Source organism: Cyanistes caeruleus, chromosome 4 (assembly GCF_971803275.1).
Source record: "Cyanistes caeruleus chromosome 4, bCyaCae1.hap1.1, whole genome shotgun sequence".
In the NCBI taxonomy this organism is placed as follows: domain Eukaryota; kingdom Metazoa; phylum Chordata; class Aves; order Passeriformes; family Paridae; genus Cyanistes; species Cyanistes caeruleus.
This window is the reverse complement of record NC_141704.1, coordinates 55612269-55638363: the sequence shown is the minus strand read 5'-3', so window position 1 is coordinate 55638363 and position 26095 is coordinate 55612269. Positions and strand designations below refer to the sequence as shown.

Genomic DNA, 26095 nt, shown 5'->3' with positions numbered 1-26095 from the left:
GAATCCAACCTATCATTTTCTTACCCAAGGAGTTGTTTACTTCTACTCTTTAAAGAACTAGGCTAGTCAAATTGGGGTTCTGTTATGGCCAAATTTATCTGTGCAGCTTCAGCTGTGGCTGTCCACATGACATAGGGATTACCCCATACATATATATGCATATTTGTGCTAAAAGAGGAACTAATGTTAAACCTCTGACAGACAAAATCACAGTATTTCTTAAGTGGGTACAGGATTTACATTTTCATGTGATATGGCTCAAATGTGGCGTCATTTCCCCAAGCTTATTCAGAAAGCTATGGAAGCATGAGCTCAGTTACATCCAGCTTCAGTAAAACGTTCTGCAAGGTGATGGATGCCTTCTGAAACAGGCTGCAGAAGCTGTCCTGCTGTTGGAGCAGTGAGCAAGGATCGAGTTGGCCATTTTGGGGCAGTGGTGATGGTTACTGCAGCACTGACAAACACTGGCTGCAGGAACAGGAGAGTTGAAACTGTTCATAACAAGTTCTAGGGAGATGTGTGACTTGATTGTGACTGTCCTGTCTGGTGGCACTTAACTGCACTAAAAGACTTAGCCAAACTATCATGCTGAAAATCTCATGGGGGAGCTTGGAACAGATTTTGACAGTTTTCAAAATCTTTATGTCCATTCACTGGTGTCAGAAATTCTTTCCTTCAAAAACAATTTTCAACAGAATTTTCAAAATTTCAAAAGAGTATTAACAAAAAGGAGGGGTTTATCTTGGGCCATCTAAGCCTGTTTTACAGGGAGAGGTGTGGTGGAAGAGGCTTCCAAGGGCTTGCTCTGACAGCAGATACCTTTCAGAAAAGACTTTCTGTGTGAAATTCATCTTCACAATACTTAACTGAGAGAGGTCTTACCACTCCCCTTGCCTTCTCTTTTACCTTGCTACATCTCTGAAGAAAAGGGGGTTCCTTTTTGAAACACAGCAATTTGATGCAAGACAACTTATCACAGTTATGGCCATATGTTGTATTACTGGGTTAAATTCTGTTGGAAGGCTGAATTAAAAACTAAGATGTCTCACTCAAGCAATTCCATGTGTGTGTTAAGTAGCTTGAGCTACGGATGCTGTTCTGTGCTGCGCATCAATGTCTGTGTAGATTGCCAAAGAGTCTGCCCAATTCCAGAGATTGTTCAGAGTGCTTTCTGTTATCCCCTGATGGTGGTTAACTTTTATGTGGGAATTCCTGTCCTGGTCAGATGAACTGTCCATCTTGTCTAGCAGCTGTGAAGTGTGATTCATGGACACTGTTATGGAATAACTCCCCTGCAGGGAACACATCTTCATGGTGACCCTTTGGAAAGGTTGATTTCCATACTGGAATAGTAGTGTGTGTGTGTGTGTGTGCACGTGCATCCTTCTGCTGAGCTCAATATGCTGTGAAGGCAGACTGGGCAGTGGCTTTGTGTTCTCTACTGATACCAAAGCGAGGTTTTGTTTTGCTGTCCTTTGCTGTGCACTCAGAGTTCTTCTCTTCGGGATCATCCCCAGCATGTGAAATAATTCAGCTGATGGCTGTATAACTTTGTTCAGTTTGTTTGATGGATGGGATTTATCCCCATCACTGTATCATCTCTCTATTGCAACTTGTAACCATATTTTAGAAAGTGGTTTAGTCAGTTTAGAGGGGGAGGGAAACAACAGAGCTTATGATGATATTTTTAGAAACGAGAGAGAGGAGAATGTAGTTATTTGGGTTGCTTCCATGAGGCTGCCAGATTGACTTTCTGAAGACTCCCAAGGCAGGCAGATTTGGCATTTTTTAAGAATATGCTTACTGCTCTTTTACACAATATTAAATTAATTATATTAAATTAATTATATGAAATAAATATTAGAAAAGTGTTCCAGCTCAGGAAGATGCTGGACCTCTTCAATAGTTTAACAAACTGCAGCAGCAGTGTGTGCATTGCCCCAAAAGGGAGTTGGTCTTGCCCTCTTGGAAACCTGTCTCAAGTGGTTCAGCAGTCTCTCAGTGCATGATTACTCATGCTTAACAAGCCATGGTCCTTCCAACAGAGGCAAGATTATGAAGAAATAAAATACTAAGCAGACTGAAGTTCAGTGCAATCATTGCGTTAATCAAAACTGCCCTCTTCCACAAAACCGGCTGAAACAAAGTAATGGACTCATCAGTATGGATTTAATTCATTTCCAAATGATTCCATCAATACGTTGATTTTTGATGTATTAATTTTATCCAGTTCATTTGTTACGCAGCTTTTCTCACCAGAGAGTCTCAGTGTTTTACAGGAAGTGACTTGGTATTGGCAAAGCTTCGTTTTTGTCAGTGTTTTTTTGCAGGTCTGCCAATGAAGTATGCATGTGGATGTTTTGAGAACTCCAGTTTGGGTTTACTTATAGAGAGTTCCTTATAGGCTCCTCAGAATCCTTCTCGGAGGAGCAAAAAAAAGCCTCTAGGTCTCATTTTAATTGGAGGTTTTGTGTAGTGGTTGGCTGAGGGTTCAGCAGATCTTCACCTCTAAGCACCTGGGAAGAGTGGCACAGGTTGACCAAGGTTTGGCAGGGCTCCCCTCCAGAGTCCTGCTCTCAGCCTGTGTGCTCTTCTGTGCCCTTCCCTTCTGCTTTCTAGGCAGTATTCCTGAGCTGCTCCTCAAGAGGAGTAGTGATACTAAAACACATCAGAATTGGTGTGCAGTATCTGTGAGATTGAGCAAGAGGAAATCCTCATGCCAAAACTCTACTCACAAAGGGAATATGAATTAATTTAGCTATTTATGGAAAGTTTAAGGTCTCACTCTCTGTGATGGTTGCCTACAGCAAGTTTCTTGTGGAGGAAAAGAAGGTGGGTGGGAAATCTCTTTGGAAGTTGTATGAGCACAAGGCATGGCTGGGTCTGGATGCTGTATATCATTTCTGAGTAGCAGCTCCTGGCCCAGGCATCACTGATTAAAAGATTAAATATCCTTAGGGTGTAAAACGTAAGTTGATGTGTCTTTTCAATGTCAGATAGTTTGTTTTCCAAGGCTTCAGTTTACAAGGACAAACCTTTTGGTTGTAATGTAAGGCCAGTAGGGGCTCTAAAGGGCTGTGTGAAGGAGTGCCTTCTCCTAAGGGCAGGAGACAGGTCACTGCTTTGCTGTGTCTTGGAGAACTGCAGTCTTTGGATGAATACAAGGCTTTTGCAGGTTGTACAAAGTATTTGGTAGGGCACAGCACAAGGTAATGGAGCACGTTGTGAAATATTAAAGTAGAACTTAAAATCTTGCTTTAAAAACTTGTTAAACTTTAATTACAACAAACACGGCTGAGCCACCGCATTAAAGTGTTAGAATTTGATGTGTCAGTGTGTGAGTTCAAGCAGGCAAAGATCATCCTGAAATATACATGTGAACAGGATTTCCCCTGCCCTTTCTCTTCTGAACAGTAGGGAGGAAGCATCAGAAAGTAAAGTGTGACATCAGCAGTGCCAGTTACAGCAACATGTGTGGATTTAATTCACAGGGTTCATATCAAAAAAGGAGCTTGCCCCCAGGAAGTAAAAACAATTGTTCATCACCTTCTTAATGGGCCCATAAATCTGTGTGACCTAAGGAAAGCTGCAGAGCTCAAGAGAAACCTTAACTGTGCAATGCAGTTAGAGGTTCAACATGAGATTGAAGTCCCTGTCTACACTCCCAGGATTTGTCCCATTTTTATCCAGCTGAGGATTGGGGCAGGTATTTCACCTGGCAATGTTGAGCTCATCCCAGTGAGATGAGTGGTGTCACCAGGGGACTGTGGAGATACAGTCCCCATACATGTCTTGTCTGTGGCCGTTTTACAAGCTTTGTGGCTTAGCCAGGCATGATGGTTTTCCTTTACTAAAGTGCTGTCAAAGGCATAGCATGGTTTGAAGCACTCCTTAATCCCTGATGAAGGCCTGTGAGTGGTGATCGTCTTGGCAATGCTTTGGAGCACCCCATTTGCAGCTGGGTGATCCATACAGGGAACTCAAGCACTGTTCATACATCTCCAAGAGGATGTTTTGTTCTTGGTTGCAGCAATTACTCAATAATGAATAAACTTTTTATAGAACAAGAAAATGTCCCTAGCTTGTCACAGGGATGGCTGTTCTAAAGCAGTGCAGAGCCTCAGGCTCTTCAGGTGCAGGTTTCTCTCACTGTAGCAGTTGCCTTGGTATAAATTATAAAAGCAATTATTCCCAATTACAGCATATGACTGGACTGCCCTGCAGTATGCGGGGCAGTGGGAGGGAGGCCAGAAATGAGCAGTATCTTCCTGAGAGAGAGTTGCTGGATATACATTTGGAAAACCTCACAATTACTCCTTCCTAAGCCAGCTTTTTGTAAGGTAGCTATGGGAACTTTCTTTCAAAAAGAGGTAACTAAGTATTTTTCATCATTCCACATTTCAGGTTGGTTTTCACTTATTTCTTACTCACCTTCCTTTCTTATGTGTCCTAGCAGTTTTCTTTTGCAAGTTTGGGGTCTCAAGTTCTAGACAGTGTGTCTGCCTTTTGTTTCCATTTTTTGAACCAGTGCTCACTGAAATCCTTTTTCCTTTAAATAAAATTTACATGCTTGAGAAATTTAAAGGGTTTTTTTGTGTATGAAGCCAGGGACAATTTCCCTGAACTGTTTAAAGCTGGTGTTTCTTTCTTTCTTTTCTTCATATCCTCCCCATCCTGCAGGTGTCTTTTTAACAGAAGAGGCTGAAAACACCTCTGAGGCATCACATTCTCCCATGGAACCCACTGGAGCTTGTGGAGATTTTAATATTGTGATTAATGTTCAGGTGTTTAACATGAAAATTTTATCTGTGGATCTGAACATAGCATAATTTACCACCTGTAAACAAAGCAGGGACAGGGCTTTGCAATAACAGTGAGACTTGTTAATAAAAAAAAAAAAAGAAAACCTGGAGCAGGGTTCTGAGATCTTTTTATGGCACTTGTAACTAAGTGAATTGACTCAGCTTTACAGGTGTTCAGAGTAAGGACACAGGAAATAGAAAACTTTGATTTCTCTCTTAAAATAAAGCCAAAATGAGCTACAAGCACAGCTTGTGGTGCCTATTCCTATTTATAGCCAGCACAAACCTTCTTGATAGAACACCTGGAGTCTTCTGACAGCAGTCCAGCCAGTAAAGGCTGCTGGCTCTGGGTTCCATGTGAAGAGCTCCCAGTGACATAAGCCTATGTTTTATTTGGTTTCTCTAATGCTACAAAAGTCATAGTTCTTAAGTTCTCATAAGAGATGTCCAGTATTATACAAGAGACTGTAAAAATACTGGAAGTTTTCCACATCATTTACCACATCAGCTGTACTTTTGGAGGGATCCATGGGATCCTGAACACTCCTGAAAATTTGATTGCTACAAGCAAAGCAGAGAGTGGCCTGTGGGAACAAAGTCTCAGCATTTGCTAAACTGTAAGATAGACTGAAGAGTGTGTTTGAGCAGCAGCAATAGACAGAAAATTGTAAATGGGCCAGTGAAATGGTAATTAATAAAGTTATAAGAAAAATCATCTGTCTGATCCTTGCTGAATACTTGACAAGAGATGCTAAGACAGCCCTGAGTACAGAATATTCATCTCTTCTTGCCTCTTCTCCAGCCAGAGCCTGTGGAGCAGGAGCAGGGATAAGAAATTAAGCAGATTTCAGCCACTTTAAGAACAGCAAATCCTGTTGCTTCAAATGAAGCTTCAGTAACCATCTACATATATTTTATATTCTGCTTCGTCTCTCATGTGGTCTTGCAGAGATCCTGTAATTTTTGTAACTGCTTGAAAAATGTCAATACTCTTTCTGAATTGAGGCAGCAGATTAAACAGATAAGTACCAAAAGATTAGTTACTTTTTTAGATATGGACATAATAATTTATAAGTTATTATATTCACTAATCTATGGAAAATGGACATTATGCTTTCACATAATGTACAGACCTGTCCCTTGTAGTGAATACAACATGAACATGTTCCCATCTGGTTTTTTGTTCACTTGTTTATTGTGATACAGTGTTTTAAACAGCTGTTGCTGAATAATTGAATGCGTTTCCAACTCTGTTTTCAGATGAGTCTTACTGCTAATGTGTGAAAAGTAACAGATGCTTCAGGGTAGTGGCTATCTAAAGTTCTTTAGGAAAAAGGTGTAAGTGCATAGATATCAGGCACCAAGGAAGACCTTTTTGGTTCATAATTTATTTATTTCACCTGTGTTCCCGTATTTGTGTTCCATTTAACATCCCTATGTCCTTAGGCTATGCATTTGACTGGCATGGTTCCTGTGGCTTTCTTTTTAGATAGCTGACTTGTGTTTTTTCATGTTTACCAAAGGAAAGATGATGTGCCAGAACTGTGTCATTTTTTACTTTGAAAGAGTAAGTAAAATTTAGAATATTAAATTCAAATATTTGGGTGAATATTGCAGTGAAGTTGTCATGTTACTGCGGACTGTCATTGTTCATCCAGTTGTCTTACTAAGGTCTGTTACATAAAAAAACAGCTACAGGAAACATATGGTGTCAGTTTAGTGTGTTAATTAATGATTTGTATTCTTAACCTGTTTATTGAGCCTGATTTTTAGTAACCTCCATCAGCAGGGTTGGTTTGTTCTGTTTATTGGTGGGGCACTGCATCTGTTTATGACACAGATGCCTGTCTCCTGCAATAGAAATTGAGCTTTTTTTACAGCTGTTTCAATGTTTTTAATATTCAAGCCCACTGCAGCCCCATAACTTAACCTAGCTGCTGAAGTGAAGGCTTTCAAGTGAGGCTCTTCACTGCTGTTCCTATGGTTACACTGAAACAGAAACCTGCTAAATAGGAGCCAGAAGGGCAGAAAAAAAAAAAATCTAGTAGCAGTTGCTGTCATTATTGCAAGTTTGTAATTTCCAACTTCATTTTCTGTGCAGTATTTTCTTTTCTAGTGGAAGCATATCTTTTTGAGGATTAATGACTGGTAGTGTTGGAAAACAGCCAGAAGATTATGGAGACACACCCCCTGGAAGCAGGTTTTTGTTCTGCTTGCAAGAGGGTTTACATTTTCCCCCTTTACCTTAAATTGCAAAGCACTCTTTGTGTGTGGTTCTAAGAGACAGATCCTGTGTTATTGGTAGGTGACTTGCATGGGAGCAGTGAGCCAGCATCCATGTACGCCTTCCCATCAGATGCTGGGAGTAATAAATGGTATGTTAACTGCTATTGTGTGGAAATAATACATATTTAAAGCAAACAACCATCAGTTCCTTGAGAGCTGGAACAAATGGAACCTAGGTCTCCTGTGGATTTGCCTTGTGCATGATTGATTTTTGCCATCTGAGAACGAGCACAAGCATTTCCTCGCAGCTGGGGCATTTTGTGGGGTTTCCCTTGTGTCGCATCTCCTGGGGGAAGGCGCACACGGCACTGCTGGTGGGAGCTATGGTATCCTCCTCCCTCTCTTATTCCCACCCTGCACCCATCTTTGGGCAGAGTGGTCTCCCCAGTTTCACCTTCTTTTCAAAAGCTTTGCCCTTGTGAAAACACCCCCAAGCCTGTGGCATGCGGGCAGGCCAAGTCAGCTTTTGCATTGCAGAAAACCCAGGGTAATATGACATTCATATAAATAGCAGTTGAGGACACATTAAACCAGAACAATATTTATTCCAGCTTCTCTCTGGACACCTTTTGTTTGAGTTTGTCTTGCTTTTTACATTATTGTAAAGAGTGGACAAAAGATCATAGCAAACAAGGAACAAAAAAATCTGATTATAATCACATAGCGCAAGCTTTCCTGTTCTCTTTAATGCTGTTTTTGACTCGGGTCATGTGTGAGTAAAGAAATATGGAGATTGTTTAGGAGGGACTGAAGGAAAAGCAGCAGGACTACAAATTGGGAACTGGGGCTCCGCTTCCTTTTCTGAATGATTTCAAGCCGTATCATGTGGTGCCCACTGAGGCAATCCATGCTTTTGTATCGATGGAAATGTGTCAGGAACACCTGTGGCCGTGGGGCTAGGACCAGCAACAAGCTGTTGGGGTATTGGGAGGGAATGCAGCAAAGCAACAGACTGTAGCAATATACAGCTATCTGTCAGTCAAGCTTTGTGATGCATTAATTGATTTTGGTTGTGGACTCTGCTCTCTGAGTCAGCTGCTTGGCTCTGGCACCAGGGTTGGGGTTCTCTCACCCCCTCCCCTGCCAGGGAGCCAGCCTGGCTGTGTCCTTGCACAGCCTGGGGACAGCCACCTCAGGGCTGTGCTGCTTTCTCACTAATATCCAGAGGATAGAGGGTTTCATGTAGTGATGGTGCTCTGGTGCTGTCATTTCTGGGATAGGCACCCCAAAGAAAGACAGTATCTTATGTCCAGCGCTTGACCTGAAACCTTTTCTAATGGGAAACAGCTCGAGGTCAACAGAAAAGACATTTTGTTTTAAATTTGTTATGTTAAATAAATCACGAGGTTGAAATGCAGACAATACAGTTGCAAAGTCGAGAAAAGCAGGTGAATAGGGTTGAAAGGAAAACCAGAGCTGAGCTCTCTTGGACACCTTCTGCTTAGCCAAACAGCTGACTGTTCTCCCTGCTTTGGAGATCCTTGTATCCCTCTAACCCATGTCCCCAAGAACCAGCCAGTTGTGTGCTGCTCTGGTACCTAGCTAAGCCTTATGTCCAAAGAGGCTGATGGCAAATCACTGGACTTTTCCATATCAAATCTTCTAAACCTGTGTAAGGTGTAGCAGCAATCAATGCACCTTGCATGCTTTGAGGTTTCACTCAAGACCAGCAAAGGCTCTAATCAGTCACTCAAGGTGATGCTCCATTTAAAGGTAATGTGTGCAACTTGGTCACAGGGAATAGTGTAGCAAAGGGATTACCACAAACTCACTCAAGTGCCTGTTCTCTGAGGGATGGTGGGTCGATGAATGCACTGCTTGTCCTGTGCTGGATCTGAGATTTCTGCTAAGCTTCATCTATAATAATGTTTTAGCAGAAGTGACTTCCCAGCAGCAGTGCAGTAAATAACTCTGCCATGGTAAATTTACTGAACTGTTAATTGACGGTTGCTGACTGCTTAGGGACCTTTCTGCCCTGTCTGCTGCTTTCAGGGAAGTGAAACTACTGCTCCAGAAACTGGTGGTTTATTGGTGCTCATCTTCAGATGCTCAAAATCTTCTTCAGTCTTTGATACAGTTATGCAGACACAGCAAGTCTTGGAGGTAAAATAGGGAACTTCAGAAAGACTGAAGTCGTTAACTGCATGAATAAATGCTGAATTTAAAATTAGTAACGCTTCTGTCTTGTCAATAATAGACTTATGAAAGTTCGCTTTGTACCTCCCCTCCCCTTCTATGTCCATTTTTGTCTTTTAAGAAAGTTTCCTCTTTTTTTCTTTTCAGTGTTGTCAGTGAGACTGGCTTTTGCTTTTCCCTCTGTGCAAAAGCTATTGATCAGCTGACAAGGAAAGAAAGGTATTTAGATTGTCATCTGAGGCTGCTTTCTGCATGGCCAGGTCGTTCTGCACAGCTCCCCAGATGGCTTTAAATGCAAAGTTCCTTTGGTCTCCACCACATTTCTTGTTATTTTGTGTTGTTTTGTTTGTTGTTTTTTTTTTTAAGAAAAGATTGTGTATTGCTTTTTTGGAGTTGTAGGTGACATAGGAAGTAAACCTAAAATGAGGAATATCATTCTTTAAATGCCTTTAGTTGCTGGGATCTCCTTTGATGGCTAGACACACCACTTGAGACATACCACACAGAGCCTTCTGTTAAATGAGGGCAGGTTAGGAGGATCCCAGTCCATGTGAAGCTGGGCAGGGAGCAGACCCCAAATATATCCATGGACTGACTATAGTTGGTTAATGGCTGGAAATCTTCTTGCATGTCTTCTTTCAATGTACTAATAGTGCATTTCTTCTGCTGCGCAGCAAGCCATTTTTTGTTGATATCGTCTCTTTTGGGAAGCAAGAGAGAGAAATTCAGATGCAATCTCTCCTCACTCCAGCAAGCAAAATATTGAACACATTTTTCATGCCTGAAGGCATGTGTTCTACCTCTTATTCGGTGTTACAGCAGCCCTTTCAAAAGAAGTTTGTCATGCTTTAGCCCCAGCCAGCAACTCAGCCCCACACAGCTGCTCGCTCACTTTCCCCTGGTGGGACAGGGGAGAGAATTGGAAGAGTAGAAATGAGAAAATGAGGGTTGAGATAGGCAGTTTAATGGGTAAACTAAAAGCAGCCTGTGCAAGCAAAGCCAAAAAAGAAGAATTCATTGGCTGCTTCCCACGGGCAGGCAGGTGTTCAGCCATGCCCAGGACAGCAGGGCTCCAGCACACGTAACGGTGACTTGGGAAGGCAGATCCAAGCCATAGCTCACTACTGTGAGGAAAATTAACTCTACCCCAGCCAAAACCATCACAAAGCTGTGGCTGCATTTTGTGAGAATGTTTGTAAAACACTTGATGCTTTTTTGCTTGCTGGGTCAGGTTACGCAGGGACTGGAAACCAGGGAGAGGGGTGCCTCAGCTGTAGCTGACATGGGCAGGAGCCTTGTTTCTGGTGGCTGAGGGAGGAAATGTGATGGCAAGGAGCATCATGCAGAGCTGAGGTGCCCAGGCCAAAGGAGGAGTTGCTTAACCAGTCCATAAACCCCCAATCAGTGAGCAGCCAACCCTGCAAGTGCCAAAAGCCAGGCTTTTCTTAAATATAGAAGGAAAATCCTATGGTGCTGTGTCCAGTTTTGGATATGGGTTTAAAGACTTCTCGAAGACCAGAAAGCTCAGCAGTGTTACTTTTCCATTTAATCAATTTTTTAAAAGCCTGAGTAATACCAGCCTTGCTGACAATAAGTTTGTGCAGGCAGTTCACATGCAGCTTTTGCCTCTGTGCACATGCTGCCTCCGAAAAGATTTTGGATTCTTTAATTCATGTCAGGAGATGTGTATGTAGTTCTGCAAACAGGTGATACTCCAGATCACATCAGTAGATCACTCCTGAGCAGGAAACCTTCCTAACAGGATACCACTCTGCATTTTAGAAACAAGGGCAGTGTGAGGATAGCGGGGTTTATGAAGGCTGGAGGCTTTTCTCTTAGGGCTGGAGGAAAAAGAGATGAGGAAAAACATGCTCCAAGAGAGCATGCACCGACTGTCTCTCTGGCTTGGAAAAAAATCTGGGGACGTTCTGTTTGTAATCTTACCCACAAAATACTTTCTTTTTAAAACTCCAGCTCTTCCTGGGTGGGGGGTTTGCTTAACACAAAGCGTACTCTTCCCCTGTGACTTCCTTGAAGCAAAGTGATGGGACCGACCAAGTTTCATCTCACACCTTCAGAGCCAGGTTGGCATCACTGGCTTTTAGGATTTGCTCTGTCCTTCTGTCTCATGCTGGGCTAATTTAGTCTCATCTTGGTAAACAAGAAAAGGGTCCTTATTCAACAGATTTGAGCTGGAGTGACTGCAGCTGTCGTCTGGTCTGTGCACAAACCAATTTTGTTCATTCCCTCGCCTGGCAGGAAGCCTGAACCAGAATTGTGTCGGGACTAATCAGCATTAAACCAATGTCAGAGGGGCTGCAGCAGGCTGCTCTGTGGCAAGGCAAGAGCAACAGGGCTGTTTGGGAGGGATTAGCCTAAGTCCTGCTTGGGATGCAGCTGTGCTAGGAAAGCCACTGAATCTGTGCAGAGTATTTTTCTTGGGGTTTCACAACAAGCTGCGGACTGCCAAAAAAAGTGGCTTCCCAGGGAAAAATCAGCATGATTTACTGTATGTGACCACAGATAAAAAAGCCAGGAGGAGGTGCAGTGTCCATGGAGCTGTGATATCCAGGAGATACAAATGATGCCTTTGACCGTGCAGGGCTTTCCCCTCCTGGAGAGGCAAGGAGGCAGACAATGAAATGAGTTCAGTGTGTGGTCTCCAGCCAAGAGAGGATGTTAGTGATGCTGCTGCTATTGTTGTGTTACACCATAATGGATGTGTTAGTACTGAACAACACGAAGACTAGGAGGTGGAAATATTTTTAAGAGAAGACCAGAGGCTTGGCAAGGGCTGATTCATAGCTCAAGTGCCTCACAGACTCTGTTTTCATGCATGGCATTTCCCTTGCAGGTTTACAAGTGCCTCCTGGTTTGCACTGTCAGCATTAAGTCAGAGAACCTGCCTTACACTGTTTGCTCCAAAGGTGCTGAAATATTGATGTCTAATTTTGCTCTCCCCTCCTTACAGCTATTGAGTTGTCCTTGCAGTTTTTTCATCTCAAAAATTATTTTTATCTTGCTCCTGAGCACTTTGAAGTCAGCCCTGCTTTAAAAAGGGGCGTGGACCAGATAACCTCCAGAGGTCCTTTCTGACCTGGTTATTCTGATCCACTCAATCCTCATCCCTCTGCTTTTACAGGTACATATTTTAGATTATTCTATAGCTGAAATACTTCAGCTTCCTCTGTGATTCTGTCAGGGCTCTATCTGTTTCTGTATGTGCTCAGCATTAGTTATCCCTTCTCTGACTGCAGCTATGAGAGTTCCCTGGGAACAACCTGAAATGGGTTTGTGTGTTATCCACAGCAGGCGCAGCCATGCTCTGAATGCCTTCTAGGCCTCCTAAACCTCTGCTAAATATGAGTCTGCCTAAATTCATATGTCAAAACTGTTTTCTTGTACAAAGCTAAGCTCAAATGAACTCTTGAACCACATCCCTGCCACATGCTAAGCGTGTTTTTGTTGTTTTGGTAGCTCATTTAGGGGGAGCAAGCAGACCTTCTGGTCTGGGGTGCCCCAATTAATTATAAGCTAGCAACGTAAGAAATCCTCCTTCTTAGGGAAAAATCTTCCGTGTCAAACCTGTCTGAGAGGAGTGAACTGAGAACAGGAACAGAGCAGCTTTTTCTGAATGCTTTCATCACTAGAAAACTCCTTCAGGTCTTGGTGAAGAAAAAAGGACCAAAGGCCCAAGCTTGCCTTGTGTTTATTGACATGTGATATGGTCTCCCTTGGCAGTGTCTGATGGCCTGGAATGTTTACTGGGTGTGAGATTATTCATTAGGCAGAGGAGTGTTAGCTACCAGCAGTGCCTTCTGGAGCACCATTTTCCTAGAGGAAGGTGAAATGGTTTGGGCCATACTCTTAAGTGGGAGTAAAAGGTTAAAAAAAACCCCCAACTAAATAAAAAAGACCACAAATTTTCTGAAAGCCTGCCATGCAGCTGGGTACTAACAGAACTGGATGGGGTTTGAGAGGAGCCTCCAATGCACATCCTCAAATAGTCACTGAAATGGTTGGAAAATATGTATGAACCCCTCTACTTCTGGTTGTGTTGTTTGGGTTTTTTGAGGTTTGTTTATTTGGTTGGTTTTTTGTTTGTTTGTTTTTGCTAGTCCTGGCTGAGAATGTCCTGACTTGCAAGAGGGCTGGGCTGTTTTGAGGGCCAGTAACAGAAACTGGATCTGCTGTAACCCAAAGCCCCTTTTATCTTCTGTCCTTCAAGAGTGGTATTTTGGTATTTTTCCTAAGCAACTTAAAACTTTGAGTTTCAGAGTCTCTCTGTGGATATTCAAAAATTGCTTTCCCCAATGCAGTTGTTATGCTTGGATTCTGCAGGGTCCTATTTTTCATGCTTAATTATAGGCAGTGTGCTCTGCTGATGGCCAGTGGCTTCAGGCTGTTATCCTGAAATTGCCACCTCTTGCCATTTCTAATGGAAGAGGTGTTTTGTGTTTTTTTTTAATTCAGGGCATTTGACAAGTTTGGGCCCCCTCCCTGTGGGAGCACAGATGGCAGCTAAAGGGATGCTGGAACAATTTCACTCCTACCTTGGTGATGACAAACTGGGTTTCAGGAGAGAGTGGCAAGACTCTGCAAATCTGTTTGAACATATCCTGTGTCTCTGACAAATGTGGAAGGGATTTGATGCTTCCTGTGATGGCCAGTGCTGAGGTCAGAGGTCCTGCTTGCTTACTGACACTCCTGATTGATCATTATGCCCAGAGCTCCCCTCATCTCCAGATTTCAGTGTTGTGCTTTCTGCCTCTTCTGCCTCAGGGCATCCTGTGAGAAGTGCAGAGCTGTTCTTCTTGTCAGGGAATTAATTCTTCAAGTAGAAGGGCCCTTCAGGAAAATTCACAGAATGGTAGAATGGTTTGGAAGGGATCTTAAAGATCATCTAATTCCAACCCCTTGCCATGGCCAGGGACACCTACCACTAGACCAGGTAGGTCAGAGCTCCATCCGACCTGGCCTTGAACACTTCCAGGGATGGGGCAGACACAGCTTCTCTGGGCAGCCTGTGCCAGTGTCTCACCACCCTCACAGTAAACTTGAGCTGGTGCAGCTCCTTTCTCCATCTCAAGGACCACGTGTGGTTTCAAGTTTTGTATGTGCCCAGCTTGCATAGCCCAGGGATTTGAAGAAAGGAACAGCTTGGGCTTGAAATGTCTGGAGGTGCAGCAACTTCCAAGTTCACAATCTGACTTCGGAGTTTTGCTTTCTGTTGAGGATCTTTGCAAAGCTTTGTGTTACTTTTTGTTTGGAATACACACTACTGTAGTTTCCTTACTGAACTATGATCTTTCCTAAGGAGCACAATTTCCAAAATATTAAATAAAATAAAGATCAGGGAAAGGGAAAAACTGACTTTGGGTCAGAATAGAAGTCAGTGCTTTTGCTTCTACAGGTTAACACAAGGTTTCAATAAAATGCCTTTTCAAAGCAGAAAAGAAGGACTTAGGAAACATCAGGTATTTTAGATAATTGATGATATTGATTTTGTGGCTTCTTTGACATACCCTGACAGTTCAGGGAGATGGAGCACTGTTGTTGTTTGTCTCAGAAAGTACAAACCTCTGTCAGAGAGTCCACCTGGATGACTAATGTGAGGCCATGTGAGTCTGTGTGTTATCATTTGGGTAAGTCAATGGTATTTGATCTAACCTGGAGAGGGAGCTGTACCTGTGTGGGGCTCAGGTTTTGCTGCCATTAACTCACCTGTTCAAGATCTCCTTCTGTGGGCTGCATCAAAATCCATCAACTCTTCAGGCAGGGAGAAAGCAGTGGAGGGGTGGGAAGGTGATATGGATTAGTGCCTTTAGTGCAGGATTGTTACACCTTCCCCCTTCACTGTAAAATCAAAGTGTTCCTGACCTGAGTGAAACAGCTTAACTTGCAGCTTAAAGCAGCTCTGTTGGGAAGCACCAGTGTAAGAAAGGAAGCAGCAAAGGTGAGGAAAATCTCTGGATAAACACACCAAATAGTTTAGATCTCTGGGATGAGTGGCAGAAGAATTTTTCTTTAGGGAAGCAATAATTTGGGAAGGGGTTAACCAGAAGCACCACCAGAACCCACAGTTCCTCAGGCTGTTTATAAATGGATACTCTGCTGCTACAAAATACAGATTCAGGTTGAAGTTTCATATTTCTGCATTAAAAAAAGTCACATTCAGGCTGTCATATCTGTATAAACAGAGAATAAACCTTGCTGAATTCAAAGCCTGGGGTGAAGTCCTACTTTAGCAAGCAGCCTATTTCAGAGGCAAAAGAAGCATGCTTTGGAAGCTTTGTTGTTTTGGCTCATAAATAAGTTTAGCTAGAAGTTTGAATGTTTTTAAATTCTTTCATGACCCTTGAATTTGCAGCTGTAGGATGTGTGTGAGTGCTCAGATTCCTTTAATCTCATGCATGCATAGTGGTTTTGATTTCAAAGGGGAATTCTGTTCCCCACATGCACTGCTTGGTCTTGTGACCACTTGGAGAGCAGCCCCGTTGGACTGGTGGCCTGTATACATGTGAAGCCCTTAAAATATTCATTATAGTCTCTGGTAATCTAATATTAGTGAAAATCATCTTACAGTCCTCAACAAGAAAGTATTTTTTCATCCTGATAATAAAACTACAGCGTTTATTTTAGCAAATATCCAGTAATACTTTTGCTAAAGTATCCCCTGCTTAGCTTATTGCTAGTGTCTGTGTAACTGCTGAGATCTGTATCATTTGTTGTCACAAATACTTTTTAGTTAGGGTCTTTCTTCTTGTGTGTGCTTCCAATTTAAATATATATATATAAAAGGCTTCTTTAATGTAAATATTTAATGCAATGCACACAGACCTGTTAACCTTTGCATTGGGGATGCATCCATCAGGGATGCTCCTGTTGTATTCTGCAGGTTGCAGAATAAATCACCACAAACCTGTCAAACCCAGAAGAGGTATGCAAATGCCTGTGTCTCTTTAATCTGACATGTGTGTATCCTGCCTGATTGGAGATGGGAATTTGAATCCCACAGGAGCAATGCAGGGATTCCTGATGCTGCTGCATCGCTGTGGGGAATTAGGAGCCAGCTGGTGTCCAGGTTTGAGAAGTGTCCCTATTGTTGCTCAGGCCATTTTGTGGAAGAGCCCCAGGTGCAGGGGGCAGCTTTTATCCTGGAGCAGAGTGTTCCTGACAGTCCCCTCTCATTGTGGGAGAGGGAGTGTGCACATGTGTATAGCTTTGAATAATACACTGCATGTGTACTCTTTCTTACACAGAATGATGATCTTGAGTTGGTGGGCTTATGTTTTATAGGGAATGTTGAGTGGGGACTATCAAAACCCACCCTTAAGCACCCAAAATTACTCTCTTCTGCCCTAGTTGGAAGGAATGACAACTTTTCCCAAGCAAAATGACAATGCTCTTGTTCTTTCACAAGAGGATGATTTAGCTGTCCTACATTGTCACACCAAGACACCACTGTTTTCAGTTGTGTTGCTACACCTGTACATTGTGTTAATTCTCTCTCCTCTTGCATATATATGTCCCTGCATTTATTAGACCTTCCAGATGTTTGTACACTCACAGAGACCAGAGGTACTAAAGTGTGTTCAGCTATGGTCTGTTCCTAATCCAGCCTCGATCTGCTCAGTGTGAAATGCTCCGTTTCTAATGTGAAATGTTGTTACAGCTACCGAGGCTCCAAAACAGCGTGGTATGGTTTGCCTCATTAGGTGAAGCATTTTATTTAACTCCATAAAATTCCACTTTATGCCAACAGAAGGTGTAAAATACTATAACATATGTCATGTAGAAATAACAGGAGTTGTGTGCAGTGGCCAGGAGGGTTCTGGTGTCTGTTTGAGGTGGCTCTAAAAGCCCTGGTTTTCAAGTAGATCTGCAGTTGGTGACAGCTCATGCTTATGTAAAAATTAGAGCAGCAATTACGTGCCTTCTACCTATGTATTTTTAGCATGCCAATCAACCTGGGATCCAGGCACCAAAAGATTAGTGGATTAGTGGTGAAGAGGAAACATTTGCTTAAATGCCAAGTAATTTCAGGTTTATTTAGATCTCTGTTCTCTGCTGCTTTCATCTCCACTAACAGGACACTGAATAATAGGTAAGACATGCACTTTGGTTGAAAGTGGACTTTAGTTTCTTACTCTCCTTCCTTTGCATCTCTCCTCTTTCAGAGTCCCACTGGCTCTCTTCATCCCAGTTCGAGGCCAGGAATTGCTCCCTGGTCCCTTTAGTGGCTCTCGTGAGTCTTTTTGCCTTCAGGGTCTAAAAACATTCCTGAAGCATGCCATTCTTAAATGGATATCTACTGATAGAGGAGTTTTACATTGGAGTGGCTGTAGAAATGAGAGGAGAGAGCGGATGAGACACTGGTTTTCATTGCTGGGCTTTGGCAAAGGGGAGACTTGTAAGATTTAGAGCCTTTTGCACTTTTCTGTGCTCTCTAAGAGATCTTCTTGATGGCAGTGGAAGGTGTGCCCTGGGATTTAAAGCTGGATTGTTGGGAGAGCAAGCAACTTCAAAAGACACCTGAGAGGAAATCTGGTAGAAGCCTTGAAACAGTGCTTTTGAGGCACAAGGGTCAGGACTGCACTTGCAGAATTGCCTTCATTTCCAGATGTCTGTGAGGACAAGTGGGACAAGGGAAGAAAGGATCTGAGGTGCATGGGCATTTGTGAACTGTACCCAGGACAACTACTTTTTTGTCTTTTTCAAGTGAGAGCCTTCTTTCCACAGATGCTTTAGCACTCCTCAAGGCATTAAGGAAAGCCAAAGGATTTTGTTTCTGGCAACCTTTGTAGGGATCTGAACTAAATCTAGAGGCATGGTAGAAATGATGCTGTGCTTTGAGTTTCCCACCTGGAATCTAGTTTGGATCCAGAAATTAATGTTTGCCTAAGCCTTTAGATTTGAATCCTGAAACTTTACAGCAGCCTGGTGATTGGGTCCTGGTGTCAGCTTTAGGTATTTTCAGTAAACTTGGAAACTGGCCACAAAACTGGCAGGAGTGATAAAGCATAAATCTGGGGATTTATGCCTGGTCTGAAATAGAGCTCTGCTTCAATGAATAAAACCTAAAGCTGTATCTTACTAATCTAACTAGTAATGATTTACTTAAGGTTTACACAAGCATAAAGAATATTCTTCACGTGGCTTACATGCACAATTACTGTGCACTGATGCACTTAATGATCCCTTCTGTAAACTCACTGGCATCCTTCAGATTGTAAATGAAGCTGGTGCTGTCCAACACCTGTATAGATGTTCATGGAGTAGTTACAACTGATCTTTCTTTCAAGGCGATACTTTTCCCTTTTCACAATGTTCTGACACTTACAGTTGACAAAACTCCATTTTTCCACCTCCCCAAAGCTAATAATAACTGCATCATCCAGCATGGTGTATAAATTCCTCAGTCCTTTGGTGACAGCTTTGCCCACTTCTGAAGCATTTGCAGCAATATGCTGATCTCCAGTTACTGTGGTACAGCTGGGTTGAAGCAGCTGAGAGCAATCTGCAAATTGAAATGGTTTTCAGGTAGCTCTTAAGTGGAAGTATCAGCTTTTAAGGAGGAATATGGCTGTGTGGGTAGCACATTTTTGTCTCTCTGCAGCTCCATTCCTGCTTACCACCCTGCTCCATCCCGAAGCTCTGGTAATTTCAAGCCTTGCCTGAGGGCTCTTGTGACTTTCCAGTGTGCAGAAGGGGTTTTTTTGTCCTTTTTTCTAAAAGGATTCATTTGTTGAAAACTGGCAGAAGACTGGCTCTTGGAGACTGTCATAGGGACAATTCCTTATTGGCAGCAACTTACGCAGCAGTTGCTCAAAACTCCCTAAACAAAGTTTGTGCTACACAAGGGAGTGCTTCTACTTTACGCCAATGAAAGAGCTTTGTTGGCTGCAAGAAGCAAAGTTCTTTCTTTGCTTGACCCTTTTCTCATCAAGACCACATATTAACTAAGTTTTCATAAAGCTTAGCAGCTGCAGCCTTTGGCAGGTGACAGTTGCCTTCTTGTAACCCTGTGCTTGTAATGTGTGTGCTAAAGAATAACTCACTGCAGTGGGGAGCCACTTCTGGGCCCATCTTTCTAAATCCTCCTTTTGCCCCACAGAGAAAACCAACTGTGTGAACCTCACAGGTGTGGGCCAGCTCTTCAAAGGGCTGCCAAGAGGCTGTCCTTTCTCAGGGTGTTTGAAGTATCCATCTTGAGTGCCAGTGTTTGGGTTATGGACTGTGCTTGTTGGAAGGAGAATCTTCCTCAGAAACTGGGAATAGCTTCCTTCTGGTGCCAACTGAGTAAAAACCAACCACGACTCCCTTGCATCTTCTGATGGCTCAGCACATCAAGGGATAGCTCTTGGCAACATCAGCAAGGAAGGGCTTCCTTTAACCGGGAGAAATCACAGTGTGACATTGCTGAGATCAGGGTACTGATGCCTCAAACATGTGGGAGGTGGGTAAAAAGAAAGCTAAACCCCTGGGTTTAGCTGGGTATTCGAGCTGCAGTGTGGACATCTTCATGCTCTGATGATGTCAAAGTTGTTTAGTGCTGACAATGGTCCAGGTCAAATTAAACTTCTTTCTTTTCTTGTACTGATTTGCAAACTGAGCTTAATTAAAATGGCAGGAGATGTTATATGAATGCAGCTTTGGTGAAATTGCTTCTGACTTAAAGTAAAAAATAAACACCTGAAACTTGCCATCCTGATGAGTGGAGATTCATACAGGTGCATGATAGTATGTGCATTGCAGAGTCGTTTAAAAAAAGTCCTAACTTAATACAGCCTAGTTTAAATGTAACTGAATGGACTGGAATTATAAAAATAAAGCTGTTTGTTCCTGTCTTAAAAAAAGCCCCAAAGCAAAACTTACTGAAAAACTTCCCTTTCCTTCCTGCATTGTTGCACACAAACCGTAACAGTAGTAGTACAGGGATTTTTAGGATGACAGGTTCTACTTGTTTGTGGGTTTTGGTGGGTTTTTTATTCTTTCCTTTTCTCCAGAAATGACAACTGTAACAAAGCAGATCTTGAGGTAAAACTCTGGTACTACCTCTGTTGCAGTGGAGTGTAGAGAACAAAACCTGAAGATCCGAGTCAGAAATCATAGTGGTGAGACTAGTTCCAAAACCAGTCTGGGAATGCAACATCATATTCTAGCACAGAAAGTAGATGCATTTGAACTTGAACCTTCCCCTGTAAAGAAGGAGAAAGCACAAGCATGAAAGATGTGCTGTGCAAAAGGCCTGAGTAACACAGGGTACCTCATCCTATGTTCTGTCCGTGGAGGGAGGTGAGCACGAGACAGGATTGGGAAACTGGCATTGCAGTGGGTAGGAAGCTGTTCAAACTTCACAGGGAATGTGGTGGCATCTAAAATGCCTTCGTTTTCTTTGCAGTTAAGCCCAAGACTGCAATAGTCAGGTGCCTGTGGCTCCAAAGCCAAGGGATCCCCTTGCTGGACAGGCTTTAGTATCCTGCTGTGTTTAAGGACCCGAGCTGGTATCTTGCTCCTGCTTGAACTTTTGTCACTTTGCCATCATTAATGTTCTTTTTGGGAGCTGAGAGCTGCATTTCAAGCTCTTCAATTTCATATGGTTAAATACCTTGCTCATGGCCTGTGTAACTAAACAAAGACTTAGCAAGCTGTTTAAGAACAATTATGTATGAACCTTCAATTTAAATGAACTTTTAATTGTCGCTCAGATTGTTTTCTCTATTAGTAAATGTGCTCATTCATTCCATATCAAGTGTTCAAAAAATACGGCAGGTTTGAATATAAACGTGCAACTGAAAAGAAAATATGCTACTTGCATGTGAACAGGATAGGCCAAGGATTTCTGGGGCATCTTTTCCCTAGTTTGGGAGTCCATACTTGTAAAGGCAGTATGAATAGTATGAGTGAATTCCACACTTTGATTTCTAGAGAAAATCAAGGCTCAGAGTATAAATGATTCCCTGTCTTTATAAGTGCAGGTCTGGTTTTGTACCTGTTCCACTGTTACCTGCTAGTGCCTTCAGCCTTTGTAGACAGACTCTGAGGTAATTGTGTAGGAGCACTATGCCTTGGGTACCTGTTTCTTAAACTCCACCTGCTCCACTGCAAAAAAAAATCACCCAAACTGACATAATTTAATTTTTTGTATTTGAAAAGATTATAATGCCATTTTGATGTAAAAGGGAGGGTGTAATTCATACTTACTAATGTAGTCACGTGTCTGTGCTCTCATAGCAGCTGGGACTTGGGGCAGCAAATCTCCTTTTTAATAGAATTTTAAGTACTGCACCTTTTCCAAGTGTAGTTTGTGGCAATAATAGTGTTTCATTACATTGTGTGTGTGTCAAGAATTAAGATGCACAACACAGGGGAGTGTCCATAGCTCTGTATTTGTATCACTGTTGTCAATTTGACTTCCTGTGCAGGAGTTTTTATGTAACTTCTGTGACTGTTTAGCTGTGTGATTGATGATGATAAATGGTCAAAGTACTGAAATGGGCATCAAACCAGCACCTGTCCTGCAGCATCTGGTTATGCATTATTCAATGGGTTGCTCCTTTTCACTCTTCCTATTGCAGAGGTGGTGGCTACCTCTGTGGAAGCTCAGTGCCAAATTCCCTTTGAATTAAAATACGATCTTTAGGGGAGAGCTGAAAGGACAGCCTAGCAGAGAGACTTGTAAAGGTAGTGTGGATATGGGTCATTAGCAAGAGGCATCTCTAGTTTTGATGATTGTTTTGTTTCCTTTAGTTTAATACTTATGCAACTCTTTAGTTCAAGCAGCTCAAAAGTAGAGTGAAATAACTTAAGACACATTGGGTGGAAAAACATCATCCTGAAGGTTTGAATGTGGGCTATCTTCGGGTGCCTCCTAAAGAAAAGAGAAAATTATCCTAAAATACAAATTCACATCTGAAAATCTTGGTTGAAAGATCTCCTGTGCCCACTGCTGAGGGTTGCCTTCCCAAAAAATCTGGCCTTGGCAGAGCTGTCTGTGTCCTCTGAGCTGATGTCTGGATTAGCAGCTCAAGTAGGAGGCTGTAGCAGAACTACTCTGACTTTACACCTAGAGTGAATCACCAGAGAGGTCACTGGTATTGCAGCTTAAGCATAGGTGCCAGCTCTATAAAAAGAGGTTTAACTAGAGGAGGATTGTGTAATGCCTTTGTGTAGTGTGAGAATGTGACTTTTTTTGACAAAGAAATACCAAGGCATCTGTGGAAACATTTTTGTTTGTCTGTAGGAGATGAGCAGACCAGTTGGAGGAAGCCTCAGTTAGACATTCTAGCAGGAAGCTCTTCCTTTAGAAGTGGTAGCTGTTGCTGGAAGACATTAAAATTGTTCATCCAAGTTCTAAACATAGCTTATTTATTCAAATTTTAGTCTAAAAACACCCAGTTATGAGACAGAAATGATGAATAGAGCTATTAGGTAACTTCAGTAAGTCCTGAAAATGGCATGTGGCACAGGATTGAAGGTGTAACAACGTAGCTAACAGTATTCTTCTAAATAAAACTCCTTGGGTTTAGTTCAACACTTGCTGAAGGGTTTTTTCCCTTCAACACTAGCTGATGTGTTTTTTCCCCTGAGTTTCTCAGGCTCTGGAAGGGCTCGATATGTGAACAAAGATGTCTTTCATAATAGGGAAGCTGTAAAGCAGTGTGTTGTTTGAAGTACTTGAGAATTTAATCTTGTTACTAATTTTGACAAGTATTTCTACCATGTCTGTCATTGCATTCAACACCTCCAGTAATCCAGTCCTGGAAGGTTTTATTTATCGTGTGGATTTACCCTTTGGCGGTAGTGGGGGGAAGAGAGATTGCGAGGGGGAATATTTAATGTCTGCTTCATATTTTTTCCCTTCCCCAGTACATTGTATATCTTTTCATTTTGTTCATATTTGCTTTTTTTTTTTTTTATTTCTGTTTGTTATGTTGTGTAGTCTTGTACCAATATCTGCAAGCAGATCTCCATGGCAAGAGCTCAGACACTGCAGACAAAACCTCAGGTAAAGAGGGGTTAAGGATAAAACAGTCATCAGGACCTCTCTCTTTATTTTCGGTCTTCTAACTCCTCTTGAATCAAATTAAAGATCAAAGATCCAAATCAGAACCAAAACTCTGGGACTTTTTCATTCTTTTGCCTAATTTAAATCAATATTTGGAAAATTTTGTTCTATTTCTTGAAGCTCTCTTGGCAGATGTGGTTCTCCAGCAAAATCCCACTATTGATGTTGGTATATTGATGGAGAGGAGACTGTGCTAGGTTTCTGTGCTTAATAGACTAAACAATATCTTGCCAAATGAGGCCATTTTAGAGGATACTTATCCAGAAATCTAACGAGGCTTAGTTATGTGGATTTGTGAATAGAGGGGTCTGGAAAGTTCAGCTCCACCAATTTCTGCTACAGAAACACAAAGTTTCCTGATGCCTCAAGGAAGCTTATTTTGCAGGCTAGATTTAAATAGCAGTACTGGTGAGGTTCACATAGACACATACTCCCCCAAAAATTCCAAATAATTTAGATGTATTGATAGGGTACACATCCCCCTAGTGCTTCCTGCTTAAATATGATCCATTAATTCCTTTACATATTGGCAAACAAAAGGCAGGTTAGACACTGCCCTCCTCCCCAGCCCCCTAAAATCCTCTACCATCTCACAGACAACTCAGATTTTAAAACTTTGGAATGAAAACTGTTTTGCCTGCCTTGTCCCTTTCATATCATCTCTATTCTCTGCTGTGAGATTATGAGAATGTGAGCTCAGAAATAAGAACTTGGAGTTGATGTCCTTGAACTCTGATCAGCCTCCCACTGCCGCCTTGGCATCCTGGGGAGGCATGGAAGAAAAGCAGCAGAGCAGTTTCTGCACTGACTAACCAGTTCCTGAGCCTGACAATTAACAGCTTGCTTGCTGCCCAGCCAAGCACTGTTATTCCTGTGCCCACATTGTTTTCTCATTCACACATTGTGTATTATTTGCTTCTCGTGCAGGGTCATCCTGTTATTGAATATGCTTAACAAAATTCCATCTGCAGGGAGAGGACATAGCTGGGTGTGCTGAGCACTTTTAATTAGAGGAAGCTATCACAGAGGTGGTCACCACTAGCACTGTGCATAGTTGTGCTCCCTGTACGTTCCTCTAAAGGAATAAAAGATATTTTTGTTTCTGTAGTCACAAGCATTCCTGTCTACGTTCCAGAGCTTGGAAGGAGTGACAGATAACTTGCATTCCCTGGACCAGAGGGTGTGGGTGGAGGATGCCTCTGCCTATTTGGTACAAAGCTGAGGATTCCTCTGTCACTTGTGACAATTAATTGGAACAGATCTATTTAAACCTGAAGATGGCTAAATTTTTACATAGGACCACTCTTATGAAAGTCATCATGATTAACAACTTCATGACTGTAGCTGCATTTCCCTAATAATTGTATCCTTCATCCAAAACATGTATCAGGCTTGTTTTCTAATTTTAAGCAATCTTTTTGTTTTGAAATGAAATCAGCACAGTTTTTTCTTGATCTAGCATCCATCACTTCACCATTTGCTTTTAATTTGAAACGAAATGTCCCTTTAAAAGCCAGTCCCTTAAAGGAAGGCACAAGTTGTTTAAGAGTACCATTAGCAGGACGTAATATCCAAATGAAATGGAAGCTGAATCTGACATGTTTCACACAGTTTTTAAAAGTACTTGATTTTTTTTTTAATATCCTGAAAGCAAAGGGATTCAATTCAAACCCAGTTTTTTACTTTGCCTCTGAGAGGCAGCTGTCTCACTAAGTTGTGCTGTTTGCATGGGCAGCACACATCAAATACAATGTTCTTGTCCGTATTCATAGTACTGTTATCTGGCCATTAGTATTTTAGCAAATGGATTCAATTTGCATTTAATACCCTGTTCACTTTAAATGTGCCTTGCTAATTCTGTTTGGAAAGTTAGCAAAGAAACACTTAAAAGCACGTGGGTGTTTTAATGAAAATCCACTGTTCATCCAGAAAAACAGCTGAGTAAATTCTCTCTGCCACGTGTGACTCAGCAGTTCAGAACTACCAAGGCTGAGAGCTGATAGTACCAGGTACCCTTCAGTCCAGATCCCTTCCCTCATGTTTGCCAAGAGGATTCTGCTCCCTGTGCTTCTCTTCCAGCTGCTTGTCAGTGCAGAGCTGGCATGGTCCATGCCTCCCATCTGGTTTTGGTGAGGGTTGGGGTGTTTCCTGCTAGTTTGGGCAAATGATGACCTTTCACCTTCATACACAGGCTGCTCCTGTCACATCCTTTTACTGGTTTTTTCCTAATTTGTGTATTTCTTCTAAAAGCTCACTAGGCTTGTCTTTCCACGAGGCAGCTTTGTATGGAGGGTGCAATGTCATGTCCTTTCAAGCAAATGACAGGTTGATTTACTCCAGTGTGGTGTCTTGGCTCTTCTCTTTTCCCTCACAATCACTGATTGAGAGAATTGTATTTTCTCCATGTGTGTTTTACCTTAAGTTTATATTTTTCTTAAACCACTGGAGTGGTAAAATGCAAACACTGCAGAGACTCTACAAAGGTAAGTTGTTTGTGCCATTTACTTTCCTGGATAAATTGAATCCATGTTGTCAGCCTACAGGGACATTGTAACTGCTGGTTTTGGGCAGCTGGATTTCTTAAAGCACCTTGACAACCAAAACTTTTTCTATTTTTTTGTCATGAGAAAGGAAACTTTTAAAGAAATCTAAACTTCAGCAGTCACTTACTGTTAGCGGTGGAGAACTTCATGAAGTCATCCAGATATTCTCTTCTAACTTTTAGTAGAAGCAACCAAATAAATTTAGTATCAAATACCTGCCTTTGTGCCAAGTCACAGTTGTAAGGTAAACTCTGTCA

The 26095-nt window shown here is 42.1% G+C and overlaps 1 protein-coding gene across 6 annotated transcripts in view; it reads left to right on the top strand.

Annotated features, from left to right (window-relative positions):
* Positions 1 to 26095, top strand: part of DENND5B (DENN domain containing 5B) — a 103396-nt gene that overhangs the window by 20146 nt on the left and 57155 nt on the right. For 3 of the 6 annotated variants that reach the window (XM_086884822.1, XM_086884820.1, XM_086884825.1), the window contains exon 2: positions 23170 to 23235. The exons of 2 other annotated variants lie outside the window; for them this stretch is intronic. In XM_086884822.1, the coding sequence (XP_086740948.1) occupies positions 23170 to 23235 (66 nt within the window). Of the gene's footprint in view, positions 1 to 11982; positions 12152 to 23169; positions 23236 to 26095 lie in introns of those variants that run through there. One more of the 6 variants, XM_086884823.1, reaches the window with a different exon arrangement.